General features: G+C 43.1%; 4 protein-coding genes across 4 annotated transcripts; 2 read left to right on the top strand and 2 right to left on the bottom strand.

The window, feature by feature from the left end:
• Window positions 1–74: 74 nt before the first annotated feature.
• Window positions 75–4,221, bottom strand: rxylt1 (ribitol xylosyltransferase 1). The gene is made up of 6 exons (XM_030097141.1): window positions 4,023–4,221; window positions 3,735–3,917; window positions 2,501–2,603; window positions 2,050–2,364; window positions 1,783–1,953; window positions 75–1,061 (listed from the first exon to the last, which is right to left on the bottom strand). The coding sequence occupies exons 1-6, from the start codon at window positions 4,168–4,170 to the stop codon at window positions 659–661; spliced, it is 1,323 nt and encodes a 440-aa protein (XP_029953001.1). The 5' UTR covers window positions 4,171–4,221; the 3' UTR covers window positions 75–658.
• A 262-nt stretch (window positions 4,222–4,483) lies between these two features.
• On the top strand, window positions 4,484–6,613 carry LOC115392286 (cytochrome b-c1 complex subunit Rieske, mitochondrial-like). Its single transcript, XM_030096871.1, has 2 exons — window positions 4,484–4,671; window positions 5,782–6,613. The coding sequence occupies exons 1-2, from the start codon at window positions 4,560–4,562 to the stop codon at window positions 6,390–6,392; spliced, it is 723 nt and encodes a 240-aa protein (XP_029952731.1). The 5' UTR covers window positions 4,484–4,559; the 3' UTR covers window positions 6,393–6,613.
• Window positions 6,614–6,623: 10 nt separating this feature from the next.
• Window positions 6,624–8,468, bottom strand: LOC115392287 (protein C19orf12 homolog). Its single transcript, XM_030096872.1, has 3 exons — window positions 8,365–8,468; window positions 7,903–8,063; window positions 6,624–7,642 (listed from the first exon to the last, which is right to left on the bottom strand). Exons 2-3 carry the CDS (start codon window positions 8,060–8,062, stop codon window positions 7,377–7,379), a joined length of 426 nt encoding a protein of 141 aa, XP_029952732.1. The 5' UTR covers window position 8,063; window positions 8,365–8,468; the 3' UTR covers window positions 6,624–7,376.
• A 3,197-nt stretch (window positions 8,469–11,665) lies between these two features.
• Window positions 11,666–23,262, top strand: uri1 (URI1 prefoldin like chaperone). The gene is made up of 11 exons (XM_030096892.1): window positions 11,666–12,046; window positions 12,867–12,901; window positions 16,424–16,502; window positions 18,368–18,503; window positions 19,624–19,715; window positions 19,799–19,862; window positions 20,026–20,230; window positions 20,306–20,552; window positions 20,649–20,800; window positions 21,161–21,404; window positions 22,542–23,262. Exons 1-11 carry the CDS (start codon window positions 11,975–11,977, stop codon window positions 22,728–22,730), a joined length of 1,515 nt encoding a protein of 504 aa, XP_029952752.1. The 5' UTR covers window positions 11,666–11,974; the 3' UTR covers window positions 22,731–23,262.
• The last annotated feature ends 697 nt before the right edge of the window (window positions 23,263–23,959 follow it).

The raw sequence follows: 23,959 nt of genomic DNA, 5'->3' as shown, positions 1-23,959 counted from the left end.
ATATTCCACTAGTGCACAGCGCCATCTGCAGGCTGAACAGACACGACATATGAACACGTTCAAAACTTTCTCCTCATCCAGATTTTATTGCAACTTTTTTGTACTGTCATAAAAATCCATGCAGCACAACACTGAAATAAATATAACAGAAAAAGCGTCTTTTTTTTGTTAGTATTGAATCATAAAACATGATCACAACAACAACATCCACTCACAATATAAATAAATTTCATGTATGCAACATTTTCAAAGAAGACTTAAAATCGCATTATCTCATTTGACACATAATCTTCAGGATTTTCTAAAAAAACACAATAGTGTGTACATACACACCAATATATAAAACATAGTCAAAATGGAAAAGGCAGCTGGACATTTCTGCTTCCTAAATGCCTGTACATTCCATCATTGTAAACATTTAAATCATGTAGATATGCAAAAAAATGGTTTGTTTAGACGGCCGATTAGCAATGGCTGATTAGTAATGGCAATTAAACGACTTGACAAAATACATGAACTGTTTAATGATAACCTTGAACCGGAATACGACATCGAACATCACCAGGTTCACGAAGTCAGTAGCACGTCACGTTTGTCCACAATCCACAATATCAATGAAATTAGTAAGAACCCCTGTTGATATTTCGAAGCACCGAATTCAGCTGCTTTTGAAGAAGTTCTCCTCGATGACCTCTGTGAACCTCTCCTTCATCTGCTGGCGGAAGCTGGAGTACCACTCCAGCAGCCGCCGCCTCCTGTCCACTCTCTGCTCCTGGCTCATCCCTCGCTCCCGCTCCAGGATGGCCGGCAGCTCCTTCCAGTCGCTGATGAAGATGAAAGGCGCTCCTGCAGCCTTCAGGAGACGCAGCGGGGAGCTGGGACCCGCCGCGCAGCCCCCGGCCGTCAGCACGTCTTCCACCACGGGCACCGAGCCGTACGAGCACGCCTCGTAGATGCGGTAGCACTCCGTGTTGATGCCGACCGGGCAGAGAGTGAGCTCGCTCTGGGCCAGCGCCGTCTGATAACGTCTTAGACTGTCGGCTGTCTCCTGAGGGAGCCACCTGAAGCAAAGAGGCAGGAAAGGTTATTGCAGTTACAGCAGGTAGGGAAGAAATATGCTACTAGATAACACACATTTCCCTCTAAATAAGATTTGAACTGTTCTGAAGGAGCCACCTGAGCCCAGAAGGGAGCAAAGATTATTGAAGGCAAGGCAAGTTTATTTATATAGCTACTACATTCAGACACAAGGCAGTTCACAATACTTAACAAGGAAATAAAGAAATAAAGAAAATGCATTCAAGTTAAAGTTTACCTCAATAAAGCTAGTAAAAGAAGCTAAATCTATTATTTACTGGAAAGTCTGAGCAAATAATAGCGCTTTAAGGTTAGATTTAAAAGAAGTGAGCATGTCAGGAAGTGTGTTCCACAGGTGAGGAGCGTAGGAACTAAAATCTGCTTCATCTTGTGTCCTCTGACTCTGAAACACTTAACAAACCTCCTCCTGAGGACTGCAGGGGTCTGGATGGTTTATATTCTCCAAGTAAATTCCAAGCTTTATAGAGCAGGAGACAGATTTTGAAGCCCCTGTATTGCCTTTTAAACTATATGATTTCATTTTGTAAAATTCATTGTGTTTACCTACACTACACTGCACAAAACTTGGAGAGGAAATAGAAACTTCCTAAAACTGCATCCCAGTAAACTCAAGTCCCGTACTGATTATTAACAGCAACGGTTCTTTCATATGTTGTGCTAGAAAGACCCATCAGGGAGACTTACTTTTCTCTTACAGTGGTAATGCATTCCTTATCCAGGCCGGAGTGTTTCAGCACGTGCATGAGTGTTTCTCTGGAGGAATTTTTGTAAACAGTTCCTAAGAAGTTACAGAGGTATGGCCGGTTGGAGGTAATCAGCTGGGCGTTAGCCCTGATCATGGGGAACTGCCTGTACCTGCAAAGACACACAGAACATTCCCACATATTTCACTAAAATTTCACTGACATATCGTGAAGTGCAAGTACACGTGCACATCACAAGACTACATACGTGGCAACACCGAGAGGCCACTGGAAGACGTCCTTGTCGTTGACCCAGGGGCTGTCATACACTACAAACAGCAGATCCACAAATCCACCGTTTCTCTTGAGGTGTGGGCCAATCCAGTTGTTGTTGCAGTGCTCATTGCCCAACAGGACCACAGCCACATGAGACACGGTGTGGGACTGAACCAAAGAATGGACGTGCTCCAGCCAGCGTGTGGAGTAAGAGACTTTCTGCTGCTCACGGCCATTGAGAACCAGAACAAGGCTGTTCATGTCCAGAGGCACGTGACCCTGGACAACAGCAGGACCTGTGTAGAAACTTTCCACAGAGAGATAAGATGAGAAAAAGGCACAAGGAGACTTTTTAGTTGTCTGTTCCAATCACTGGTACTTCTATAAATTGGTGTGCAGGCGATCAGAAAATTGGGTTTTTTGGGGAGGGGTTTTCTTCCTACCTGAAATCTATCTTTCCAGACTGCAGCTCCCCCTCTCTCCATTGTGCTACCTTGTCAGTAGGGTTGAGGGGTCCTTCTAAAATATGTTCCCAGAGGTAAATTCCTAATGGAAGAAAAAAAATGAATGCAGTTTTGGAGGAAAGTCTTCTTCAGTATTATCAGACTGCCCCTCTTAACCAAGTATTAATGATGAAATATGCAAAGATTTAATTGCGTAGCAAAAGAAATTAAGAAATTGACTCAATTTAATCAATACTGCATGATGGGAACACTTATTTAAGATATGCTCTTTAAGCAAATTGTATCGTGTTTTTGTGCTTTTTTCCCCAATAGTCATGGAGAGCCCGACTGAGTTTAGTGTGATTTTTGTGAGAACATTTGGCACAACTGTTTCAGCTCAGCTTTAATTTTTTTTTTCATCATTCCATTTTTCATATTGTGCACAAACGTTTTATCAAACAATCTTCTTGAGGAACTAAAGTTCTTATTAAAGGTGCTGTAGGCAGGATTCAGCATCTCCACCATCTTGCTTAGGTTTACCTAAGCAAGATGGCGATTTGACTCAACTAAGATGGTGATTTGAAACCCAGCACAGCCAACCCTGTCCTGTTTTCTCTGAAATCACGCCCTTACGCAAGTTAAGCCCCTCCCACAAGAACGTGTGACGAATGCCCCTCTACCAATCACGGTTAGAGACTCAGGAGCTCTTCTGATTGGTCAAAGATACCTGGAGCTGTCGAGATTGCTTTTCAGCTCAGAACAGAGACAGATGGAATCGCTGAGCCCTTGCGGTAGTGCAATTATGCTACACTCCTAAAGGATTATCAATGGATACTCTAACATTTAATCCAAAGAAAACACAGAAAAATTAGCATTGACTAGCAAAAATCCTGCCTACAGCACCTTTAAGTGTCATTTTAACTTCATGTCCAAGAAGCATCTTAACAGCTTTATAAGACCTTCCAATAACATTATATGCATGCTGCTGAAGCTGATTTTAAAACAAACTGTTTGCAAAAGGTTAGTATTGTTTGTTACCTTCCTCACTTCACATTTACTGTCCTGATTTTTTAAAATGATTTCTCTTTTAATTGTGATCGACATAAAATTGCATGATATTTCCCTTTTACAATCACAACACAAACCTCAGCTGCAGACATTAAAACAACTCACACCATAACAACGCATTAATTTGTTCACCCGGACACTGGCTAATGTAGAACTGCTAGCTTACCGATGGCAGCTTTGCCCCAGATCTGAACCTTGTGTCTCTTGGGTTTGTTCCTGTCGATTCGAGCCAGATGCTGTTTGAAGGCCTCTCTCTTCACGTTCAGAGCAGAGTTGTACTCCACCTGCTCATCCTCCCACGGATTCCAGTCCTCCGCTAAAAACGGAGCTCCGCCATCTCTGGCACCGCCTGCAGAAAGGGAAACACATTTTAAATTCGACCTTTTATTCCAAACAGAAACGAATATGTATGAATGGATTCATGTTTCACGGCCTTGATGCTACGTGAGGTTACCCGATGGTACTCCTGGCTCTTTCTTTACCACTCTGTGCACGCGAGAGATTACTTTGGTGCTGAAGAAGACATTATATGCAGCGTAGAGTGAAAATGCAACGTAGGCGAAAATAATGAGAAGAAATAGCTTTCTTTTTGGTATTTTCATGTTGTTTTCGATCTTCTTGTCTCATGTTACCATGGTGTTCACGGTTTTTTACCCGAGGACCCTTGTTTACATCACAAGGGCCCTTTGATACGGCTGTCCAGGATATGCCTGTACTAAATAAAACGAAAAAGATAAGTTATTTCCGTTGTTTGGGCGTCGGATTCTCTCTTTTTATCAATACAGATATTGATTAGATGATCGTGTGCATATTAAATAATGTTATTTATTTTTTAGGGGCACATCAGTTGATTTATGATCAGCCTGTCAGTATTGCATAATGTTTTAAAAGCAGCTCAATGTTTCTACTCAGGCATCTTACGCCAGAGGGTTGTACACGCGCAAGGTCGTGTCCCTTACGGGCCGCTTGAAAACTTGTGTTTTCGGCCAAGATGATGTCTATAACTTCTCGCTCCGGGGCTTTTTCCCCGTATCTCCAGGCAGCGAAACACTCGGTGAAGAGCCTGGTGCTCCCCGGAACCAAAGAGCCGCTGGCCGCAGCCGGTAAGATCGGGCGAGATCAACGTTAGCCAGTTGCTACTTAGCCGATGTTTCGTATTAACTGGGTTCCCGGTTTACCAGTGAATGGCTTCATTTAGCGTCCGTGCTTGCGGCTACTAACAGCAGAAATTGAAAGAAAATAAAATTACAAGTCACGATTCTTGGAAGGTTTATTGTAAATGCGGTTAAACAACAATAGCAGTGACAGAGGGCGCGAAAGGAAGTCAGCCACCAGTTAGAAACCACGTAATCCGAAACAGACTAATCTTGTAGTTTACACTCTTGGCTGGTTGTTATATAATTGTTTTGACCAGTTGTGATTCCAGTTTAATGTCATTGCTATCGGAGCAAACCAGGACAGTGTTGTGACAGCGGTGACCTGACGGAGAGGTTAAACAAGTCGTCCTTCTCAGGTGTCACCAGACGCAACAGTACAGTAAATCAGAAATCGCTTCCTGTTTATTAAACTAAGTATTGTACCTTAAATATATGCATAAACAGATTAAGAAATGTTATTTGCGTCATCAGCATACCAGTACAGGAACAAATCCCATGCTCGGTATGTCTGTTATGAACCGGTTTTCACAGGTTATACCAGGCGAACAAAGCAACCCTTATTTATAGATAAGAGTCTTATGATAACAGGAAGGAAGGTGTTCTGTACATTGGTAGTGTGAGTTCTGAAGGCGCTCTAGCTGCTGATCAGGACATCATGGTGATGGTGAGAGTCATTGTTCAGGATGGACCTCAGTTGGGACCAGATGTTCCTCTCTGAGACCACCTGGGTCGATCTCCATCCCACATCATTGGACTTTGAGTTTGTTGAGCCTGTTGATGTCAGCGCCTCGTAGCCCGCTGCCCCATGAAACAGTGTAGGAAGATAGCGTTTGCATTACAGACTGATAGAATGTCATCAGGAACGGTGCTGCAGGTGCTGAAGGACCTCAGCTGCCTCAAAAATATCCTCAGTACATTTGCCAAATCATATATTAGTTTCACACTTCGAAAGAGTTTAGAGTGAATATTTCTAACATTAGAGCATCCAGCTTAAATCTCAATCATTGTAATCATCTGGCCCTATCATTGAAAGTGTTATGTTTTGTGTCTGTCCAGCTCCAGGAGTGACCCGCCTCGCTCACACAGACATCAAGGTACCTGACTTCACAGACTACCGTCGGCCAGAGGTTGTGGACCCCAGCAAGTCCTCCCAAGAGAGTGCCGATGAAAGAAGGGCGTTCTCCTACCTGCTGACGGGAGCCACTACTGTGATTGGTGTCTATGCAGCCAAGACGGTGGTCACACAGTTTGTCTCTTCTATGAGTGCTTCAGCCGACGTCCTGGCCTTGTCCAAGATCGAGATTAAGCTGAGCGATATCCCCGAAGGCAAAAACATGACCTTCAAGTGGAGAGGAAAACCCCTGTTTGTCCGTCATCGCACAGAGAAGGAGATCGCTGCAGAGCAGGCTGTGAATATGGCTGAGCTTCGTGATCCCCAGCACGACAACGATCGAGTGGTCAACCCCAAGTGGATGATTGTCCTGGGAGTGTGCACCCATCTGGGCTGTGTGCCCATTGCCAACGCCGGCGACTTCGGCGGCTACTACTGTCCCTGCCATGGCTCCCACTACGACGCTTCAGGAAGGATCAGAAAGGGACCTGCTCCGCTCAACCTGGAAGTTCCTTACTATGAATTCCCCGATGACGACACGGTCGTGGTGGGATAAATACTGCCGCTTTTCAGTTCCACTGTTCCAAGATGTTTTTAAGATGGCTTGGTGAAATGAAAGTTTGCGTATGAAAGAGTAAAGTATTTTGAAAGTGTTATGTTTCATCGTTTGGGTCTCTAGAGATGCTTTCCTTCCATTATTCATCATTTATTTTGATGCCATAGATTCACTGTAACGTTCCACCAGATGAATAAAGCACTTTATTGCAATAACAATCTCATGTTTTCTAATTAAATTTTCCACTTACTGGTACTGTGCTTCACAGGAAAAAGAGCAAAAATACACTCAATTTTATAAAAAAAATCTAAGAAAATCTACAGTAGAATCTCAAAACTAGAACTACATCAGATGTGAGTTAAATCTAAGAATATTAGAGAACTTTGGGTCTCAGTGACAGCAATGAATAAGGTTTTTAGCACTAAAACATTTTGAAAATGTAGCATTCATCTTGAAACATAAAAATCATACTGGTGTGGGCTAGTATTAAATTTGACAACGGACAAGTGTGTGGTGGAGTTTCTGTGAAAAGCCCACACTGGTTTAGTTTTTATTGAAAGAGGCTGATATATAGACACAAGCTGGCAAATTCACATTTCTGCAAAAAACACGGGCACTCTCTTGAAATCAAAATATTACACAACAGCATTTTGGTTCTTTTACTCCATAATTTCCTGTAAAAATAACTGTTGCATATAAAACAGTTTAGCTGCAACACTCAGTTATATCAGTGCCAAATAAGACAATAAATAAGTCCTTCAACTGATAATTGCACTTCTCCCATAAATAACTGTGTTTACACAGCTGCTTCAGTTCACATTGCTGATGTACTCTGAACTGGTGTGACCTCTTCACGAGGACTGTTCAAATTCACGTGATTTCATAATTAAAAGTTTTTTTTTTAAAGATCCCATCGTTCAGAGTGTATATGCCACCAGTAGAGGTTATTTAGTACACACACACACACACACACACACACACACACTAGTCCACATAGTGCACCTCTGCCTGGAGCTCCTTTGTGATGTACCCGAGGAGAGCAGCCGTGAGCTGCTGCTTCATGGTGGTGTTGCCCATCACCAGAGCAGTCAGCTGTGCCACATCTGTCCACTGAATGTCTCCCAGGATGACCATGAGATCACTGTAAAGCTTCTGCTGCTGCTGAGGACTGAGCTCCATGATGATCTGAGGCAGTGGTTTGAACTGTCCGCTGGTCATCCAACAGCCGAGGAGGCTTCCGACAGCACCACCTGCAGGAGGAGGACAGCACAGAGGAGGCATTTATTACAGGGGTGCCAAGCACATTTAGTTTAGAACGGACTGGATCTGTAAAATAATGCCATAATAACCTGTAAATTTAAACTTGAGTATGCTTGATGAAAATGTTTATAATTTTCTCTGTTACTACTGAGAGCCTGGAGACCTATCCAGGTGTATCCTGCCCTCACCCATAGTAAACTGGTCAAGTGTAAAGAAGACAGATGGATTTCAGTACATAAATGAGCCTCACCCACTGCAATCCCAAGAGGACCTCCGACCAAGCCTCCAGCAAAGGCCAGCCCCCCAGCAGCTGCTGCTCCCTTCCCAGAGCCTTTCACTGTGTTTTTGATTTGCTGGTTGGCAGATAGCTCACAGCACAGCTTCATAACGTCATCGATCCGCTGACACATGCTGTGGATCAGATATAACATGTCATGGGATTAAACTGCAAACAGAGAGGTGAGTTAGCAACCAGGAATGCAGTAATACAGGAATACAGTCACAGCATATAAATCAGTAAGACAGAGGGGTTACAGAGTTACACAGACTGAATCCCAAGTTTTCCCATCTTAAATAACAGCACATGTAAATAAATCTGGATTACATCAGAAAGCATCACAACTATTAAGCTAGCGACATCCACAGCCCCTTCCGGCAGATTCTCTTCACTTTGAGCTAAAACGCGATGATAAACACACATAAATGAACTCACCTTGCTGTATTATCAGATCCTCGTCTGTGGACATGTGGTTTATTGAAGTAAAGTGATAAAAAAAAAAGACTGATGTTAGCCTCTGCTGCTGCTCATCAAGACCATATGACTCCTGACTGTTTGACTGCGGCCACAATGCATGATGGGGGAAATCCATGCTGCGTTAACGGAAACTCGGAAAATCTGAAGTTCTGATTTTCTTACAGAAAGAATAGAATAGAATAGAATAGAATAGAATAGAATAGAACATAATTATTTTTGTTACGTTCTTAATCGCTTTTTTCGAATTAATTTTTAAGTTATCTTACGCTACAGTAAGATTCTTAATTGCTTTGATTTCATGTATTTATTTTATTTCCTATTTAAAGTGCTGTGAGCTGGCTCGTGTCTGAAAGGTGCTCCAGAAATAAATTTGCCTTGCCTTGTCTCTCGTGATTAGGAAAGGTACCATCTTTCAAGTGCAGTGCTACAGACAGCCATTGTGATTCAAGGACAAAGGGAAGCATGTTTGCAAAAAGTCCAGCAGATTTTGTCCATTTTGCCCTTCTGGGATTTTCTTTCAAGAATGAATTCTACTGGTTATAAACGCTAACAAAGAAAAAAGAAGACAACAGAGAAGCGAACTTCCTTAGATCCTCACACTATCTCATAGACTACATGGGTGGGTCACACAGAGCACAAGAACTGTCAAATGAAGTCAAATGTAATTGGTTTTACATTCTCAATTCATTCAGTCCAACTCCGATGAAAGTTTTCTTTTAGTATCTTGAGGGAAAATGAAAAATCCTCATACACGGTGTCAATCCATTTAGTACACTTGTTACAAAAAAGGATCAAATATCTTACTTTTCTATGTCGTGAAACCTGAAAAGGGTTGTACGGTGCAGAAGTGGTTAGCACTCTTGCTTCACTGAAAGTTCTTGGGTGTTTCTGTGGAACTTGCATGTTCCACCCCTGTGCGTTTTTCCTCTCTTTACTTCAGTTTCTTCCCACAGTTCAGAAACATGCATATAAAAGGTTAACTGGTGACCCTAAATTGGCCCTGTGTGTGAATGTGAGTGTGTGTGGTTGTCTGTCTCTGTGTGTTTGTTCTGCGACATGTCCAGAGCGTGTCCTGCACTCACCCATAATAAACTGGGATTGGCTCCCTGCGACTCTGCACAGGATTAACTGGTACAGAAGAGGGATGGATGAACCTGAAAACTTCTTTGTCACAGTGATTATGTCTAAACTAACATTGACAAAAGCCTATTGTTTCTTAGACATGCATCTTTGCACAAGTCCACCTTTACAGTATGAAAAGAGCTTTCACTGCAGCCCCTTGTTGCAATCGGCTGTTCTGTTCTCAGTGTTCCGCTGTCTCCACAGACCTTCTAAAAATTATTCATGCAACACCAACAATATATTTTGTTAACATTTTTATGTCTAAAAAAAACCCCAGTCATTATCTTCTATGTAATAGCAGACTGAGCAATGTCATCCAGTGGGCCGTTTCCACTGCCCAGTTCTTGCCACACTGTCACATGTTTGACACCTGAAGATAAAATATTCTTTCTCTACCAACCAAGTTATAATGACTTACATACAGTCATTTTTATTGCAACACTCTGCTGTGGCTCTTTCTTCTGTGCACTTTTTGTGTTGTAGAATGAGAGATGGAAGCAGTCCGACCATGAAAAAAACATATTATTACTTAAATTATTGTTTATCAAATTTATGACAACTTACTTTTAAAGATTAAGAAGTAAGTACTTTGAATTCAAAGCATATTTTTCAAACTGATTTGTGCGCCAAGTGGAAATGAAAAATTATATTTACAACTATATCAATATTGACTTTCTTTTTTTGTAAATCTTGGTAAGAGTTACTGTTGACATGAAGTTTCATACAAATATTAGCATACAAAAAAAATCTCCACTATGTTTGTTTCAATGCCTGACTATGAAACAAACTTTTTTTTCTTTTTTTAAATAGATAGTTCTTAAATATCCCATAGCATTTGAAAGCATCACAACCAGCCAATGACCGTCAGGCTCGTGGGGGGCTGGGTTGGAAACATTGAAACCTTTTATATATAGTCTATGATCGAAATGTGATACTTACAAGAAAAACGTAATACACAGCTGAATTTTAATATTTCCCTGTGTAAAGCTGCATGATCATAAATGTGCACGTGTTTTAACCTAATGTGTGAAAGTCTCTGCAGCCGCAGGCAGATCAACAGGAAGAGGATCAAAGTGAATAACTGTAATCTCACAGATTAAGCTATAAAGATGATTTTCATGGCGTTTACTGCATGCTGATCAGAGATGCATGCTTCTATTTCTCTGTAGACTGTTTACATCTGTGCATGTATCCACATTTACCCAGAGTACACCGGGAGGTGGAGAGGATCAGGAGCGTCAATGTCACGTCATTTCATCATTAAACGGAAAAAACAATCCTTGATCTTCAGAGTAAAGACGTACAATCGGAAGAGAGATTATGTGAGCTGCAAAATCCAAATATCACCTTGGTGATCCTCAGCTGTCCTTTTTTTAAACATTATTTCATTGAATCAATTGAAAAGACTCATTGCACAACAGAGACAGAGTCCTCTGTCACCCCATTTACAGGAAACAGAGGTTTACCTACATTATCTCTGGTTTTATCTCTGCCTCCATGTGCCAAATATGTTATGTTGAACCTTGAGTCATTTGAAAACACACAGTCCTCTCATTTTCATTTGTTTATTTATTGATTTTTTTTACATGAATGCAAATGGAAAAAAGTAACATTTTTTAACTGCTTCAGTACAGCATATTTCATATTATGCAATCTGTTTATATGGGGTTTTTTATGTCAAACTTTTTTTTTTTTTTACCTTGCCTTATTTAAAGTGCTCACTTCTTAATGTTTAAAACTAAATTGTTACAACTTTAATAGTGTGAATGTTTCATGTAATATTTATTTTATCCCAAGGTGTCAGCATATGACTTGTCCAACTGGCTGTCATCCCGTGAGCCTATTCCAACCTTTAGAAATTGCTCAGCTGATAATTTCAAAGGAGAAAATACCTGCATTTTTAAAAGATGAAAATAATAACTATTGACAAATCATACAATTGAAGTTCCATGCAGCATCTTTGTTTCCATTAGCTTAGGAGGATATGGTTTATGATAAATCAAGTCCTAAAAATTTTGATATTGAGACAATGAATTATCATAATAGAATTTCTTTTCTAAAATAAAAAACAAAAAAACGACAAACACCCCTCTTGTTGTGAAAGTCCCACCGGAAGTGCCGCCGCGGCTGCCGCTGCCTGGTGTTGGACTTGCGGTTGCATATGGCGCAGCGACAGTGACGGGGACTAAATATCGATAATCTGTGGATATTACAAAAGCGTGGATGTTTTTGGACGGCGATGCAGAAGCCCTGAAATGAGAGTGTGAGATGATATCCCTTCGGAGAGTGTGGATAACCACCACTGCCTCATTGATGACTACGAGCAGGACGAGTCTGAGGAAGAGCTGCTGCTGCATTCATAAACACTTCTTTAGGACTCACAACCCCTGAGCTTTTGTTGTGGGGGACGCTGCTCACTAAATAACACAGATTCTCGTTGTGCACGATGGCTGAAAAGGGTAAAATGAATATAGAGCATCTCGGTGGAGTTTTCAGGCTCCGAGAGGAACACGAAAAGGTAATTTGAACGGGTGTTTTTGCTAGTTAGCCAAACCTCGGCCACGCGGTGGACCTGGGAGTCGGTTCGAGCCCCGAGTGGGGCTGATTTAGTTTATTTTTTTTTAAATAAAATTTCATGCATATGTACATGTGCACTCATTATATGACACCTTGCCCTCGCAGGGTGAGAGTTTGTTGCTTTGACTTTCAGTTTTCCAGAAGCTTCCTCCCTCTTGCAGCCGCTCACGTGTTCCAGTTGGAGGGAGGCGTGTTTACTTTAGTTTCTCTTCTCCTTTCTGCTCCTCTCTCTGGGAATATTTCACCTCTGCTGCTTTGGAAAACAGCTTTGCGGCATTCATAGGAAAAGTGTACCACACACACACCTGAGAGAGGCAGCTAAATTAGCTTGTGATTCTTCCACATCTCCGCCCCCTTCCTCACAGCCCAGGATTATACAAACATTTACATAAACCAGGTTGCAAATGTGCATTTTTTTTTAATCCTATATATTCGTTATGTCTTAATGTCAAAGCCGTGTCCTGTGTGTTTATGTGCTTTAGACAACGCCATGCACGCCATGTTTGTGCAGATGTGTGTTTTTGGGGCCTCCAGACAGCTGTGCTTGTCTTCCTCTTCTGGTTTCCTGCTTTGGTCAAACAATCTCCTCCCATATGTGAATTTGTGTTTTAATGTTTCTATTGCCAGCACCATTCTCATCGACGTATCAATTGCAAATTTAATCGAATTCTTCAGCTCTTACAGGTTATAAAGTCAATGAGCCAACATTGTGATTTACTTACTGTGATTCATGTAAAACCTTTTCTTTCCTCAAAAACCAGGTGGTGAAAGATTGTGAAAGTCGGATTCAACACTGGTGAGTATTAGAGGCTGTATAAGCTTGTTTCAGCACATCTGATCTTGCATTAACTGATTATTACACCTTATGCTTTTTTGTATGTGGAAAGTCATAGAAATTGTTTTTAAAAAAAAAATACTGCTTTTCATCAAAACATCACATTTCAGTAGTGGTGCTATGTTTTTAATGTGGCCCTTTACGAAAATGAGTTGCCCACGGATCAGATTCCCCCTTTGATATCCATGGGGAAATTGAGTAAAAAATGAAAACATAAGTGCATCAAGTGTCACACCGGTGTGTTGAACTCAAATGTTTCCCTGTTTTATCACAAAAAGTACTTGAGGAAATGTACATGGATAGTATGCAAATTTTTGACAGGTGTTTGTCCGACTGCACATTTTGCACAGTTACTTTGTTGGGTTTTTTTTTAAATCGTGTTTCGTTTGTTCTTGTTCCTCTTTGCAAACGACGGAGTGCAGATTTTGGCCTGTCTGCATGCTTGACGCCCCGGTCATAATAAATGGGTAAAACACAGATAGGATGTGTGGAGCAGCAAGAAAACAAATTATTATTGCACTCATTCTGCACGCCACACAGGGGCATTCAGTTATTACGTGTGGTAATTTCAGCAGACAATAAACTGATATTATTTTTCTTTCCACTCAATTGCACCTCTGCTTTTCGTTCTACCAAAAGGCCTGTTTTTTTTGTTTTTTTTTGTTTGGCAGACATTTTAACTCCTTAACAGGGGAAAGAAAATCCCATGTCACTATTAATAGTAAAGTTCTTTACCTTTCCATTCATATTCTTTATAACCTTATCCAGGTGAGGGTTGCTTCCTGCTGAGCTGATCCACCCTGGACACACACACACACACACACACACACACACACACACACACACACACACATTCAGCGCAAGAGCTCAGACATAAAAGCGCTAAAGATGCAGTTCAACATAAAATTAATTCAGTCGTCAGCAAATTCTGTCCCAAGTTTTTTTTTATCCTAATATTTGGTGCATCAAAAGTAAAAGTGGCTTCTACATGTTTGGTTAACAGGAAACAGATTCTTTAAAATATATTACAAGATATTAAACAATCAAACAGTTGATTCTTACCAGAGGTTTTTCTCCAAATGGTCAATTTCATGCGTCTTTCAAACGAGGCACTCTATTAGTTTCATTTCCATCTGACCCAGTGAGCTACTGAGGTCTGTAGGCGGTTGACATGTTGAACTGTGTTTTTGAAGAGAATCAGCTCAGTTGTTTTCTTGACTCAGTAACGACTTTAATAATTACATACCAGTTATGTGAAAATCGAAGAATCTGAACACCTGAAAATAAACTACATTAACATGATAATACGGATTTAAGATTCTCTCTCTGAACACCAGTGAGGCCTCCTGGAAACTGATCCAGCAGCTGATTGGTTGTTAGTGACACTGCATCGCCACAATATAACTTCGTAGGTTTTTTTCATTTGGTCCAAAGTCAGTCCTTTCAAGTGAAGACTTTGGTTGCATTTTTTGTGTCCGTTTCCACGACAGCACTGTTCCAAATTTTTTGGAAAATGCTGGACTTTTTTAATATGTGTGCAAATGGATCCAAGAATGTTTATTAAACACATGCAGAGACGTCTCACATTGACTTCTGTCACGTTTGAGCAGATCTCTGCTGCGCCGCGCAGGCAGCTGCAGCTTCTCTCTGACCCTTCATTAAAAGTGCATTAAACTGTGCAGATGCATTTTACAGAGTACATAAAGAGCAGCCCGCACTCTGATGACAGCAGCGAGAATGAGCTCATCTCGCTTCCCTGTCTCCTGATCTCCTCTCGCCTCATTTCAAAAATATCTCTGGAAGATAAAGATAGTTACCGGCTTAATGTCTCCATCCACATGAAATACAGATTATCTCACACTACCAGGTGAACGAGGCCACAGCAGTCTGAAATCTAACCAGCATGTTTTACAAACTCAACCGCACAGCTTCGAGTTTTGTAATGCGGTTTCATCAGCATTAAAGTCGCTCACATTTCCCTCCTGGCTGTGAGCCATTTCATTTAAATATGTTATAATCATGCAGTGTCACTTCTGGCCTGCAGGTAATGCCGGGTTATGACCTCTGGTCTCACTGAAGCAGTGCGTCTCCCAGTGGACAAATTAGGAACAGCGGTTATTTTTAGTGAGGAATTGCAGTTAATGCAGCGGTGTGCAGTCCCGGCCCGGAACGGTCGTTCTCCTGCGTGTGTCAGACGTCTCCCGGCTTCATCACACATTAATCTGATGGTTGTCATCTCTAAAAGAAGTCGTAAAGCTGCTGTAGACTGAAGGTTGGAGCGACGTGACGAGATGCGTTTAGGTCTGGAGCGTCTGCAGACGTTTCCAGCGGACGATGCTGATTAAGTGGAAACACCTGTGCGAGTGAATCAGGACTGCGTGAAGTGGGCTTCAGTAACGCCTAACTGCGTTACGCCGAGTGTGTTTTCATTGATCGCGAACTGCGGGCTGCCTTCAGTATTCCTAGTAGTATTGATTATACGGCTGGAGCGTCCGTTTCATTCGGCAGCTGAAAATTAGCCCCGACTTCATGAGCGGCGGAAATATCTGAGCTTTGTTTGGCATTGTGTGTAAGTGAAGGCAGCGTATCAGTTACTACTGGACCATTTCCACAGTCTTTATCTAAACCAGGACTGTCAAACACATTATAGTTTAGAAGTCACATTCAAGTTTCAAACTTGAATTTCTGCTAAATGAAATGAAGCATCTCCTTTAAATTTATTTATTTCTGTCAGTTTTTCCTCCAGAGGCATGAGAATCGATCTTCACTGGAGAAAGAAAAAAAAAAAAAAAATGCTCGTTTGTCTTGAAACAAACATGACACTCGCGCTTCCTGTTGCGTTGTTTATCTCATGTTTTATACAATAACCGCACTACTTCTGCCCTTCTTTACTAATTGGATTTTAAAGCGGCGATTAACCGGTCTGCTTCAGACATTTAGAGTCTACCAGGACTCCGCACGGGGATGAGTACTCTCCTAACAGATGACGAGAGGCCGACCGACGTGAGATTTATTGCTCGGTATTAAGGGGTTTTGGATGCACCGGGCTTTAATTTGACTATAATATGCTCGTTGTAAACAGCCCAGGAAGTGGAGAGAGCCTGAGTGCTTCATGTTATGGACGAGATGAAGCGTCGCTGCCGTGATTTACGCCGAGGAAGCCGGCAGGTTGGTTTCAGCTTTGCGTGGAGGAGAACGGACGCCCCCTGAAACGACCAACACATGTTGTTTCTGCGACCTGCTCCACAGTCAGGATTTAGTGCAAACTCAAACGGCTGCAAATGAATTGTAGAAACACTCCCGAGGCCTTCTGGGTATTGCATTCCCCCCCCCAACACGAAGTCGGGCACATCCCCATCACTGCGTTGCTGTTGCTCGGGTTCCTTTGTTCTGAGTTTGAGTTACTAAAACAGGACGGCAGTTTGTGGCTTCAGGGGTTAAAAAGAGACTTTTTGTCTGAGTAACTGTTGAATGTGTTCACAGGAAGAAGGTGTCAGGTGACTATGAGGCCCTGAATGAGCGCCTCAAAACTCTCCCAGATCGACTCTGCTACGACATCATGGTGAGTAAATAAATAAATCCCTCCGTAGGAACAAAACACGGGACAGGAGTGAACCAAATCAAAAAGAGTTTCAGTCAAATGATCGTTGAGTTTCTTTCTTGTGTCCAAATAGATCAATTAGTATAAAACATGATATACTTACACACACACACACACACACACCTGGCATACAAAAGCATACATGGCATCCAAAACACTGTGAGTAAATAGAAATGAACTAAAAACAGGTGGACTCCAACAGACTGTCAGCTGTTGGACCAGTAAAGTGCTGTCGGTGTGTATTATCATTTCATCCCCACCTGTAAGAAGCTGCAAAGTCAAATCAGGTACGACGATTCCCGCCCTGTCCTGAATTCAGATGGGAATGGTTTTAAGAAAGGAGGAGAGCTTGTACCTGTTACCCTTCAAACGAGGAAGTCCGAGCCGAAAGCCAGACGGCAAAAACTGGAACTGAATTACATGCAGATCCGTGTGTCTTAATACTCATCCTTAGAGCGTTTTTTGACCCGTTGCAAAGGTCACCGAGCCAGCAGCAATGAGAAAAGGTCAACACAGATTCAATATACCATCTATGAAATCCAATCTTAAAACCTAAAAAGTTTCCTCACACAGGACAGTCAGGAGTCGCCGTGTTTATTAATTCAGTTCATCCAGTGAGATGTAGCCGCATAAAAGGCTGCAATTTGCAATTAATGTGTGGTTTGTTGACAATAACATCCACCAGCTGCAAATGGTCACATGACCTTCCAGCGTGAATAACAGGGATAGAAAGAAGAGAGGGAACATCCAACATGGCGACGGTGGAAAGAAAGATGTGCTGTGTGACAGAGAAAACTGAAGACTACTGTTAATGATGTTTTCAAGTGGAAAACAAAGAACTTTCATTGGGTTCAAGAGGTGGGTTTACACAACTCGGCTCAGAGCCACTGACCATGCAACGTTTTGAAAATGGTTTACGAGGTGGAACCTTTGGAAATAGCTCAGTCTCCATGTAAACTGAGGAAAACACAACTTTTCTAAAACACTGTTGCAGCGCATGTACATTAACAACAAAACACAAAAAAACGATGCGTTTTCACTTATAACAATGTCTTCTAAACTGGGTCTGAACAGCGGAAGAGACGAGTGAAAGCCAGCAGAGCCACACCAGACAGTGTCGCGTCGTACGACCAGAACTCAGAAGAGGCAGAGGGAAACCAAACCACACAGTCCGGAACAAACTATTTGGCTCAAGAATCACGGTGCTGAATATCCAGTTAATCAGGAAAGATTCTGGAAAACTTCCTCTACTATGGAGAGGACTTCCTTTATTTAAAGCAATTAAATAACACTACTTGAAACAGTTAGAGTTCATACAGGAGGCCTTCAGGTCATTTCAGTCTATTTGCTCTTCGCTGAAACCCCAAAAGGGACGAACATTTTAAAATTTAATTAGCAAAATATGATAAAAAAAAAAACAAAAAAACTTCACATTAGGATTTTTGCGTTACTTGTGTAAAAATTTGGTTCATCGGGCAGCACTGATTACATTTATTGACTGTATTTATAATCAAAAATCAAACTGCAACACAGTTCTACACCTGATGGGAATGTTCAGTGTTATAACGTTAGTTTTAGTTTAAGGTTATTGAAAATATCAAATTCACAACATGCTGTAAACACGACTTCTCCAGTATTTTAACTTGAAATATGCGAACATCTAAAAACACCATGTTTCCAAGTGCATCTACTCTCCCATCCTGTTTTTCTTCGTTCCCATGAACTTTCAGGCTCTCGTTTTCTCACCTGCTGTGTATTTGATTGTCTCTCTCTCTCTCTCTCTCTCTCTCTCTCTCTCTCTCTCTCTCTCTCTCTGGTGTGAACAGGTGCCGTTCGGCCCTCTGGCCTTCATGCCTGGGAAGCTGCAGCGCACCAACGAGGTCACCGTGTTGTTGGGTGACAACTGGTTCGCTAAGTGCTCCGCCAAGCAGGCTCAGAAAATCGTGGATCACAGGATGAAATGTGAGTCGGTCTTGGATTTCCTCATCGACGGCGGTGCTTGATTTCCAGACAGTGCTGCCGTTCGGCCAGCAGAGGGCGTAGGCGCATCGCTTCTGACCTGAGCAGTGAAGCGATAAACTTTTAAACTGTGCAATGAATCACAGCAGTTTTGTAACGGGGTTGTTCCTGTCGCTGCCGCGGCGCCGTGTGTGTGTGTATGTGTGTGTGTGTGTGTGTGTGTGTGTAGTGACAGGTGTTCGGTGTGTGCACAGAGATTTTCTCAACACATGATTGAAGGACGACGCGCTTCGGGACGTTTTGCAGAGCTTCTCTGCCGTTCATGTTCCTGTCTTGTTTAGAAACCCCGAAGATTCCTGGACGTTCAACTCTCCTCTCTCAGCCGACGTGCTCAGTCTTACCCCGACAGTGTGCTGCCTTTCTCCTGAGTGTGTGTATGTGTGTGTGTGTTTGTGTGTGTGTCTGTGTGTGTGTGAATCCTTGCTGCTCATTCTAGGTCTGAAAATTTCATATCAAGTCAAATGGGCCCAAGTAACGATCTCTGATGTGAACATTATTAGAATGTTTAGTCAAGCAGAAATGTGCTGCCACAGCCCATCCGCACCCCCCCTCCCTCCCCCCTCCTCCTGCCCCCCTCCCCCCTCCCCCATCTCCTGACCCTGCCCACCCTGCTATTACAGAGCTAAGTGCTGTAATACAAACACAGCTAGCTGAAATGTGTCAGACAGCGGCTGAGTTGTCAGGCCTTCTGTGTTTGACCTTTCCTCACTTCCAGTTGATGCACTGACTGGAGGGGCTCCCGATCGCCATGGAAACAAGGGCCCTCTGCTGCTATTAGTGAAAGGGCTTAATTGTTGTGAAGATTTAATGATCCGGAGTAGTATTCAGGGCAGAAGATATTATGAACTGTTTGTGTCATCATTTTTCATTTTTTTTTCGCCCCCCCTTCTTCCACAACTTGTTTGGGATTTTAACTCTTTAGCAGCTCGTCGTCACTGTTGTGTTTAATGTTTTATTGAAATCGCTGTTTGCCTGCAGCCAGTGTTTTTGCACATTTGGCTCTGTCATTACGCTTCTGTGAATGCACAGTGATAATAAATAATAATCTATTTGTTTTGTGCAGATGTGAAGAATGAGCTGGATGAGCTGTCTAAAACCAGGGAGAACTTTGAAGCCAGAGTTGGATTTGCGAAGGACTTGGAAACGATCTCAGCCGTACGTAGAATTTTGAAAAGTCTTGTTGCGCAAAAGCTTTAAATCGAGGAAGTTGGGTTTACTTTGATGTGATTCTTCTGTAGAGTAAAGGCGACTACGTTGACATCAGAGAGGAGGTTGGAAACAATGACTCTGCTGTGGCCAAAGGTATCTTTCACAGCTTTGTTTTTTTTCTCCTGACCTCGTTCTCGTACCGGTCGGGTTTGTGTGAAAGCGAAGAAAGGCTTTAACTCGTTGCCTAATTCTGCATCGTAATCAGATTGCTGTCTCGGCCTGACGTGTTGAAGGATTTCTCTTTCCATCGTTGCAGGAAAGCAAAGAATAGCTCACAAACCAAACTCTCAGCCCAAGCGCGACGCCGTGCTGGACGTGAAGGAGGACGACGAGGAGGAGGACGGGGGACAGGGCGGGGACGGCGGCGGCGGGAGCCGGAGGGGCGTCCTGACCGAGCAGGAGCTCTGGGCTCGGCTGGATGAGCTGGAGAAGCTGGAGGAGCTGCAGGAGGAGCAGGACAGGTGGAGCCGCGTCCGGGAAGGGAAACGGTTCACGGCCTGCTCACAGATCTCTAACGTCTCCCGGAATCGTTCCAGGTTATCCGACAACGCAGACATGAACGGCGAAGACACGTCGACTTCGTCCTCGGAGGAGGAGAAGGAGGCCGACGCCGCTCCTCCGGTGAACGGCGTGAGCCTGAAGCCGAGCTGGAGCGCCGCGCCGCGCAGCAAGGCATCGCTCAGCACAGACAGGAAGCAGGCAGACTGTGAGGAAGAGGAGGAAGAGGAGGAAGGCAGCTGTTTACCCACCATCTTCTTTTCTCACACCGTTGAACCCAAGAAGGTCAGAATGAGAAATCATGTGGAAGATTTCAAGTATTTCTGTTTTGGGGAGCTTTCTCTTCACCTCTTTTTTTTTTTTCCCTTCAAACCCCCAAAGGTGAGGATAAATACTGGAAAAAACACAATGCTGAAGTTCAGCGAGAGGAAAGAGCAGAAGGAGCACTCCAAGAGGAAGAAGAAAAACGGCCACAACAACGGACACTCGCACCACGAACTTCACAAAATCACAACACCAGCAGACATTTACAGGTAGAACAGACACAAACACCGTTTCCTTCAGTTTCAGGCTGATTTTTGGTTTTTTTTGGAAATTCATTTGAACATCAAACCTTTTTTATATATATAAAAATGAAATCAATTTCAAAGTATTGAATATTCTCAAAACAGAAGAATATAAAAAACGATGTTCACATATAAAATATGTACCGTCTTTTGTCGTTTTAAAATCTGTTTTAATGCTGCTGGTTTGTTCAGTGTGTCTGGTTCACAAAAATAATCAATAATCCTCAAATATAAACGTGTCTGTGTTGTTTGCGGTCAATAGCTGATTGAGCGGCGTGTTTGTTGGGGCCGCTAACACGCCGCACGGCCGTGCTGCTTTTTCCTCAGGGTCTTCGTGGACGTGAGGAACGGCGAGCCGGTTCCCAGGAAGTCCATCCTGAAGTCCCGCAGTCGGGAGAACAGCGTCTGCAGCGACACCAGCGAGAGCAGCGCGGCCGACTTCGACGAGCGCCGCGTGATGATCGGCCGCAGCTTCAGCCACGACGAGGCCACGCACAGCGACACCAGCGACGGCGTCACGGAGGAGGACAGTCCCGTGGCGGTGCCGCTGCAGCCCACCAGCCGGTTCGAGGTAGAAGCAGCGCGGCTTTCCTTTTAATTACTTTCTCTCGCGGCCGTCTGAGGAATGCATAATCATGTTTCTTTGAATAATCTTAATATGTGTCTCCTTTAATAAAATGTCAGGCTTCTCCCTCAGATTCCTTAATGTGAACATAATTAACAGAGAAGCCTCTTTAAGTTAAAGTGTGACCCCACAAATCATTAAAGGTCAGCCGCACGAGGCAACATCAACAAGGAAACACGGGGAATTAAAATAGTTTCCTCCTTTCAGTCGAGGTTTTATTCATTCATCATTTATTTATGGAGCCCAACACAACGTGTGACCCTGTCACACCTTTCACCACCTATTAACACCTCTGCCTTTTAGAAGGAGTCTCCGGGGTTCCTGCGGAAGGTTTATGAACCCTGCAGCAGCAGCTTCTTCTTTCAGGCCATCAGGACTGAAATCTCCCCCAGGATCTCCTCCATTAGCGTCCTTTAAGATTCGTGACTGACGGCGCGTTGCTGCACTCTGATGCTCTTAATAAACACATCTCTATTGTTTCTGTCTGGAAGCATTCAGATTGCGTTGCCGTCCATATTTTGTTTTTTGAAAGCGGCTCACAAGGTGGAACTTACAGTCCAACTGCGTCTCCGTGGAAACAGAGGAAAACGCAACTTATCTGAAATTCTATAAATTTGAGCGAAGTCTGAAGTTTAACCGCCGCCTTCGCCTCAATCACACACAGTCAGAGTTACTGTTGCACTGAAGTTGATGAAATCCTCGTTGCGGCGGCTAATAAGACGGCTAAAATCTTCAGGACGAAGCCGCCGTTGGAGCCCGTCCCCAGCATTTGTTTGACGGCGCTCGTTTCTGGACCGTTTTCGGTGGCTGTTATTTTGATGATCTGTTTTGGCGCCCGATCCCAACATGATTCACGTGTCTGCGGCCGTGACGCCGACACTGTATTCGCCGCGTTCACACAGCTGTTGTTATTAAAGGCGTAGGCAGATGTAAACACCAGATTGTCATGGATCACATCCTGTGTAAACAGTGGAGCCGAGGTCCGCCGTCAGGAAGGCTTGACTCACGCTGTTCGTGTTCTGATGGCATTTGTACTGTGATATTGTCTCAACGAGCCTTTCTGTCTCTGTCTCTCCTCTCCAGGCCTTTTCGGGCACCGTGATCGAGAAGGACCCGATGCCTTCAGGCGTCCCCCATCTGACCATCTCCCCTCCCGCCCTGCCCACCATACTGGAGCGGAAGCAGGAGGAGGCGCCGCCGGACCTCGTCCCGCCTCAGCCGGCACCGAAGAGGGTGTCCAAGTTCAAAGCTGCCAGATTGCAGCAGAAGTGACTGTTAGATCTTTTCTTCTTTTCACACGTAACTTCTTGATTTTTGTTCCCAGGCCTTCGTTTTCTTCTCCTTGACTGTGAACTGTAACCCTTCTCACCTTTCTCCGCCACATTTCATGCACTTAACATGGTTTCTGTATTTCCAAGACATGATCAGTAGCAACGAATTAGCCTTGCGTGTGACACCGCTTTCAAACCAGCGCCACAGAACAAGAAGCACTCGCCGCTCCAACACTTTTCGGTTAAACTTTCTGGACAGTTTGAGTTCCGCCGCTGTAATAATGATCTCCTGTCGAACCGCGTTCTTCCCCGGCTCGGTACAGCTGTAGGTTTCCCTCGCTCGGGTTGACGCTGCCTTGTTTGTTTTCTTCTTTAAAAGTTTTGATCATGAAACAGGTCCGGACGCCCTGCTTGCTCTTCTTTTACCTACTTTTGACCTGCCTAATGAATGTACGTGTTCATTTGTGACGAGCTTTATGTAAAGACGACAAAAAAAATAAATAAATATTGATGACAATAAAGGATTTTGACTAAAGATTTGTTTGATCTGTTTCTTTTTTTAATCCACATTACGCGATTGTGATGACAATAGGAGCCTTTGTTTTTCTTCAGATTGCTTCACATCAAATGTTTTGGTCCTAAAACTGCCGTTACCAGACAGTGTCTGAGCTAATATCGGCTGTTGGATGAATTATTGCTACGAGTGAATTTCCTGTCATGCATTAAAATTTGAAGAGCTGAGTAAAGCGCCGGCCAGAATTGCAGCCAAACTTTCGAAGGAAGCAATAACGATTCATCAGAGTCGGAGGCCAGTTGGACGCGAAACGCTTTCTCCAGTTAGTAAAAACTCAATCAAACTGCAGCCTCAATGGGTGAATTTTTTTCTCCGTGGTGTCGGTGCAACGGGAAAGGTTTCACTGCCAAAGACCACAAGAAAGTATTAAACTGAAAATCTGCAGCTCGTGTTTGCAGTCAGTGAGTTTAGAAGAAGAAATATTTCTGAATTTCAAATTCAAGTGTGGCGTTTGAAACTTGGTTTCTCTGTGAGGAGACAGTTTTTATGTCATGGAACTTTAAAGATGGTGGCATTTCGATCAAATTGTTTTAAACTTTGCTTTAAACACAACCGAACCATTCAACCAAAGGCGCTTTGGTTTATCTGCACATGCTATCAGCTCTATTTCGTCTTTTAGTTTCTTTTTTTGACTTTTTTTTTTTTTTGTATCTTGT

This window comes from Salarias fasciatus, chromosome 7 (genome assembly GCF_902148845.1).
Source record: "Salarias fasciatus chromosome 7, fSalaFa1.1, whole genome shotgun sequence".
Taxonomy (NCBI): domain Eukaryota; kingdom Metazoa; phylum Chordata; class Actinopteri; order Blenniiformes; family Blenniidae; genus Salarias; species Salarias fasciatus.
This window is presented reverse-complemented; position numbering and strand designations above follow the sequence as displayed.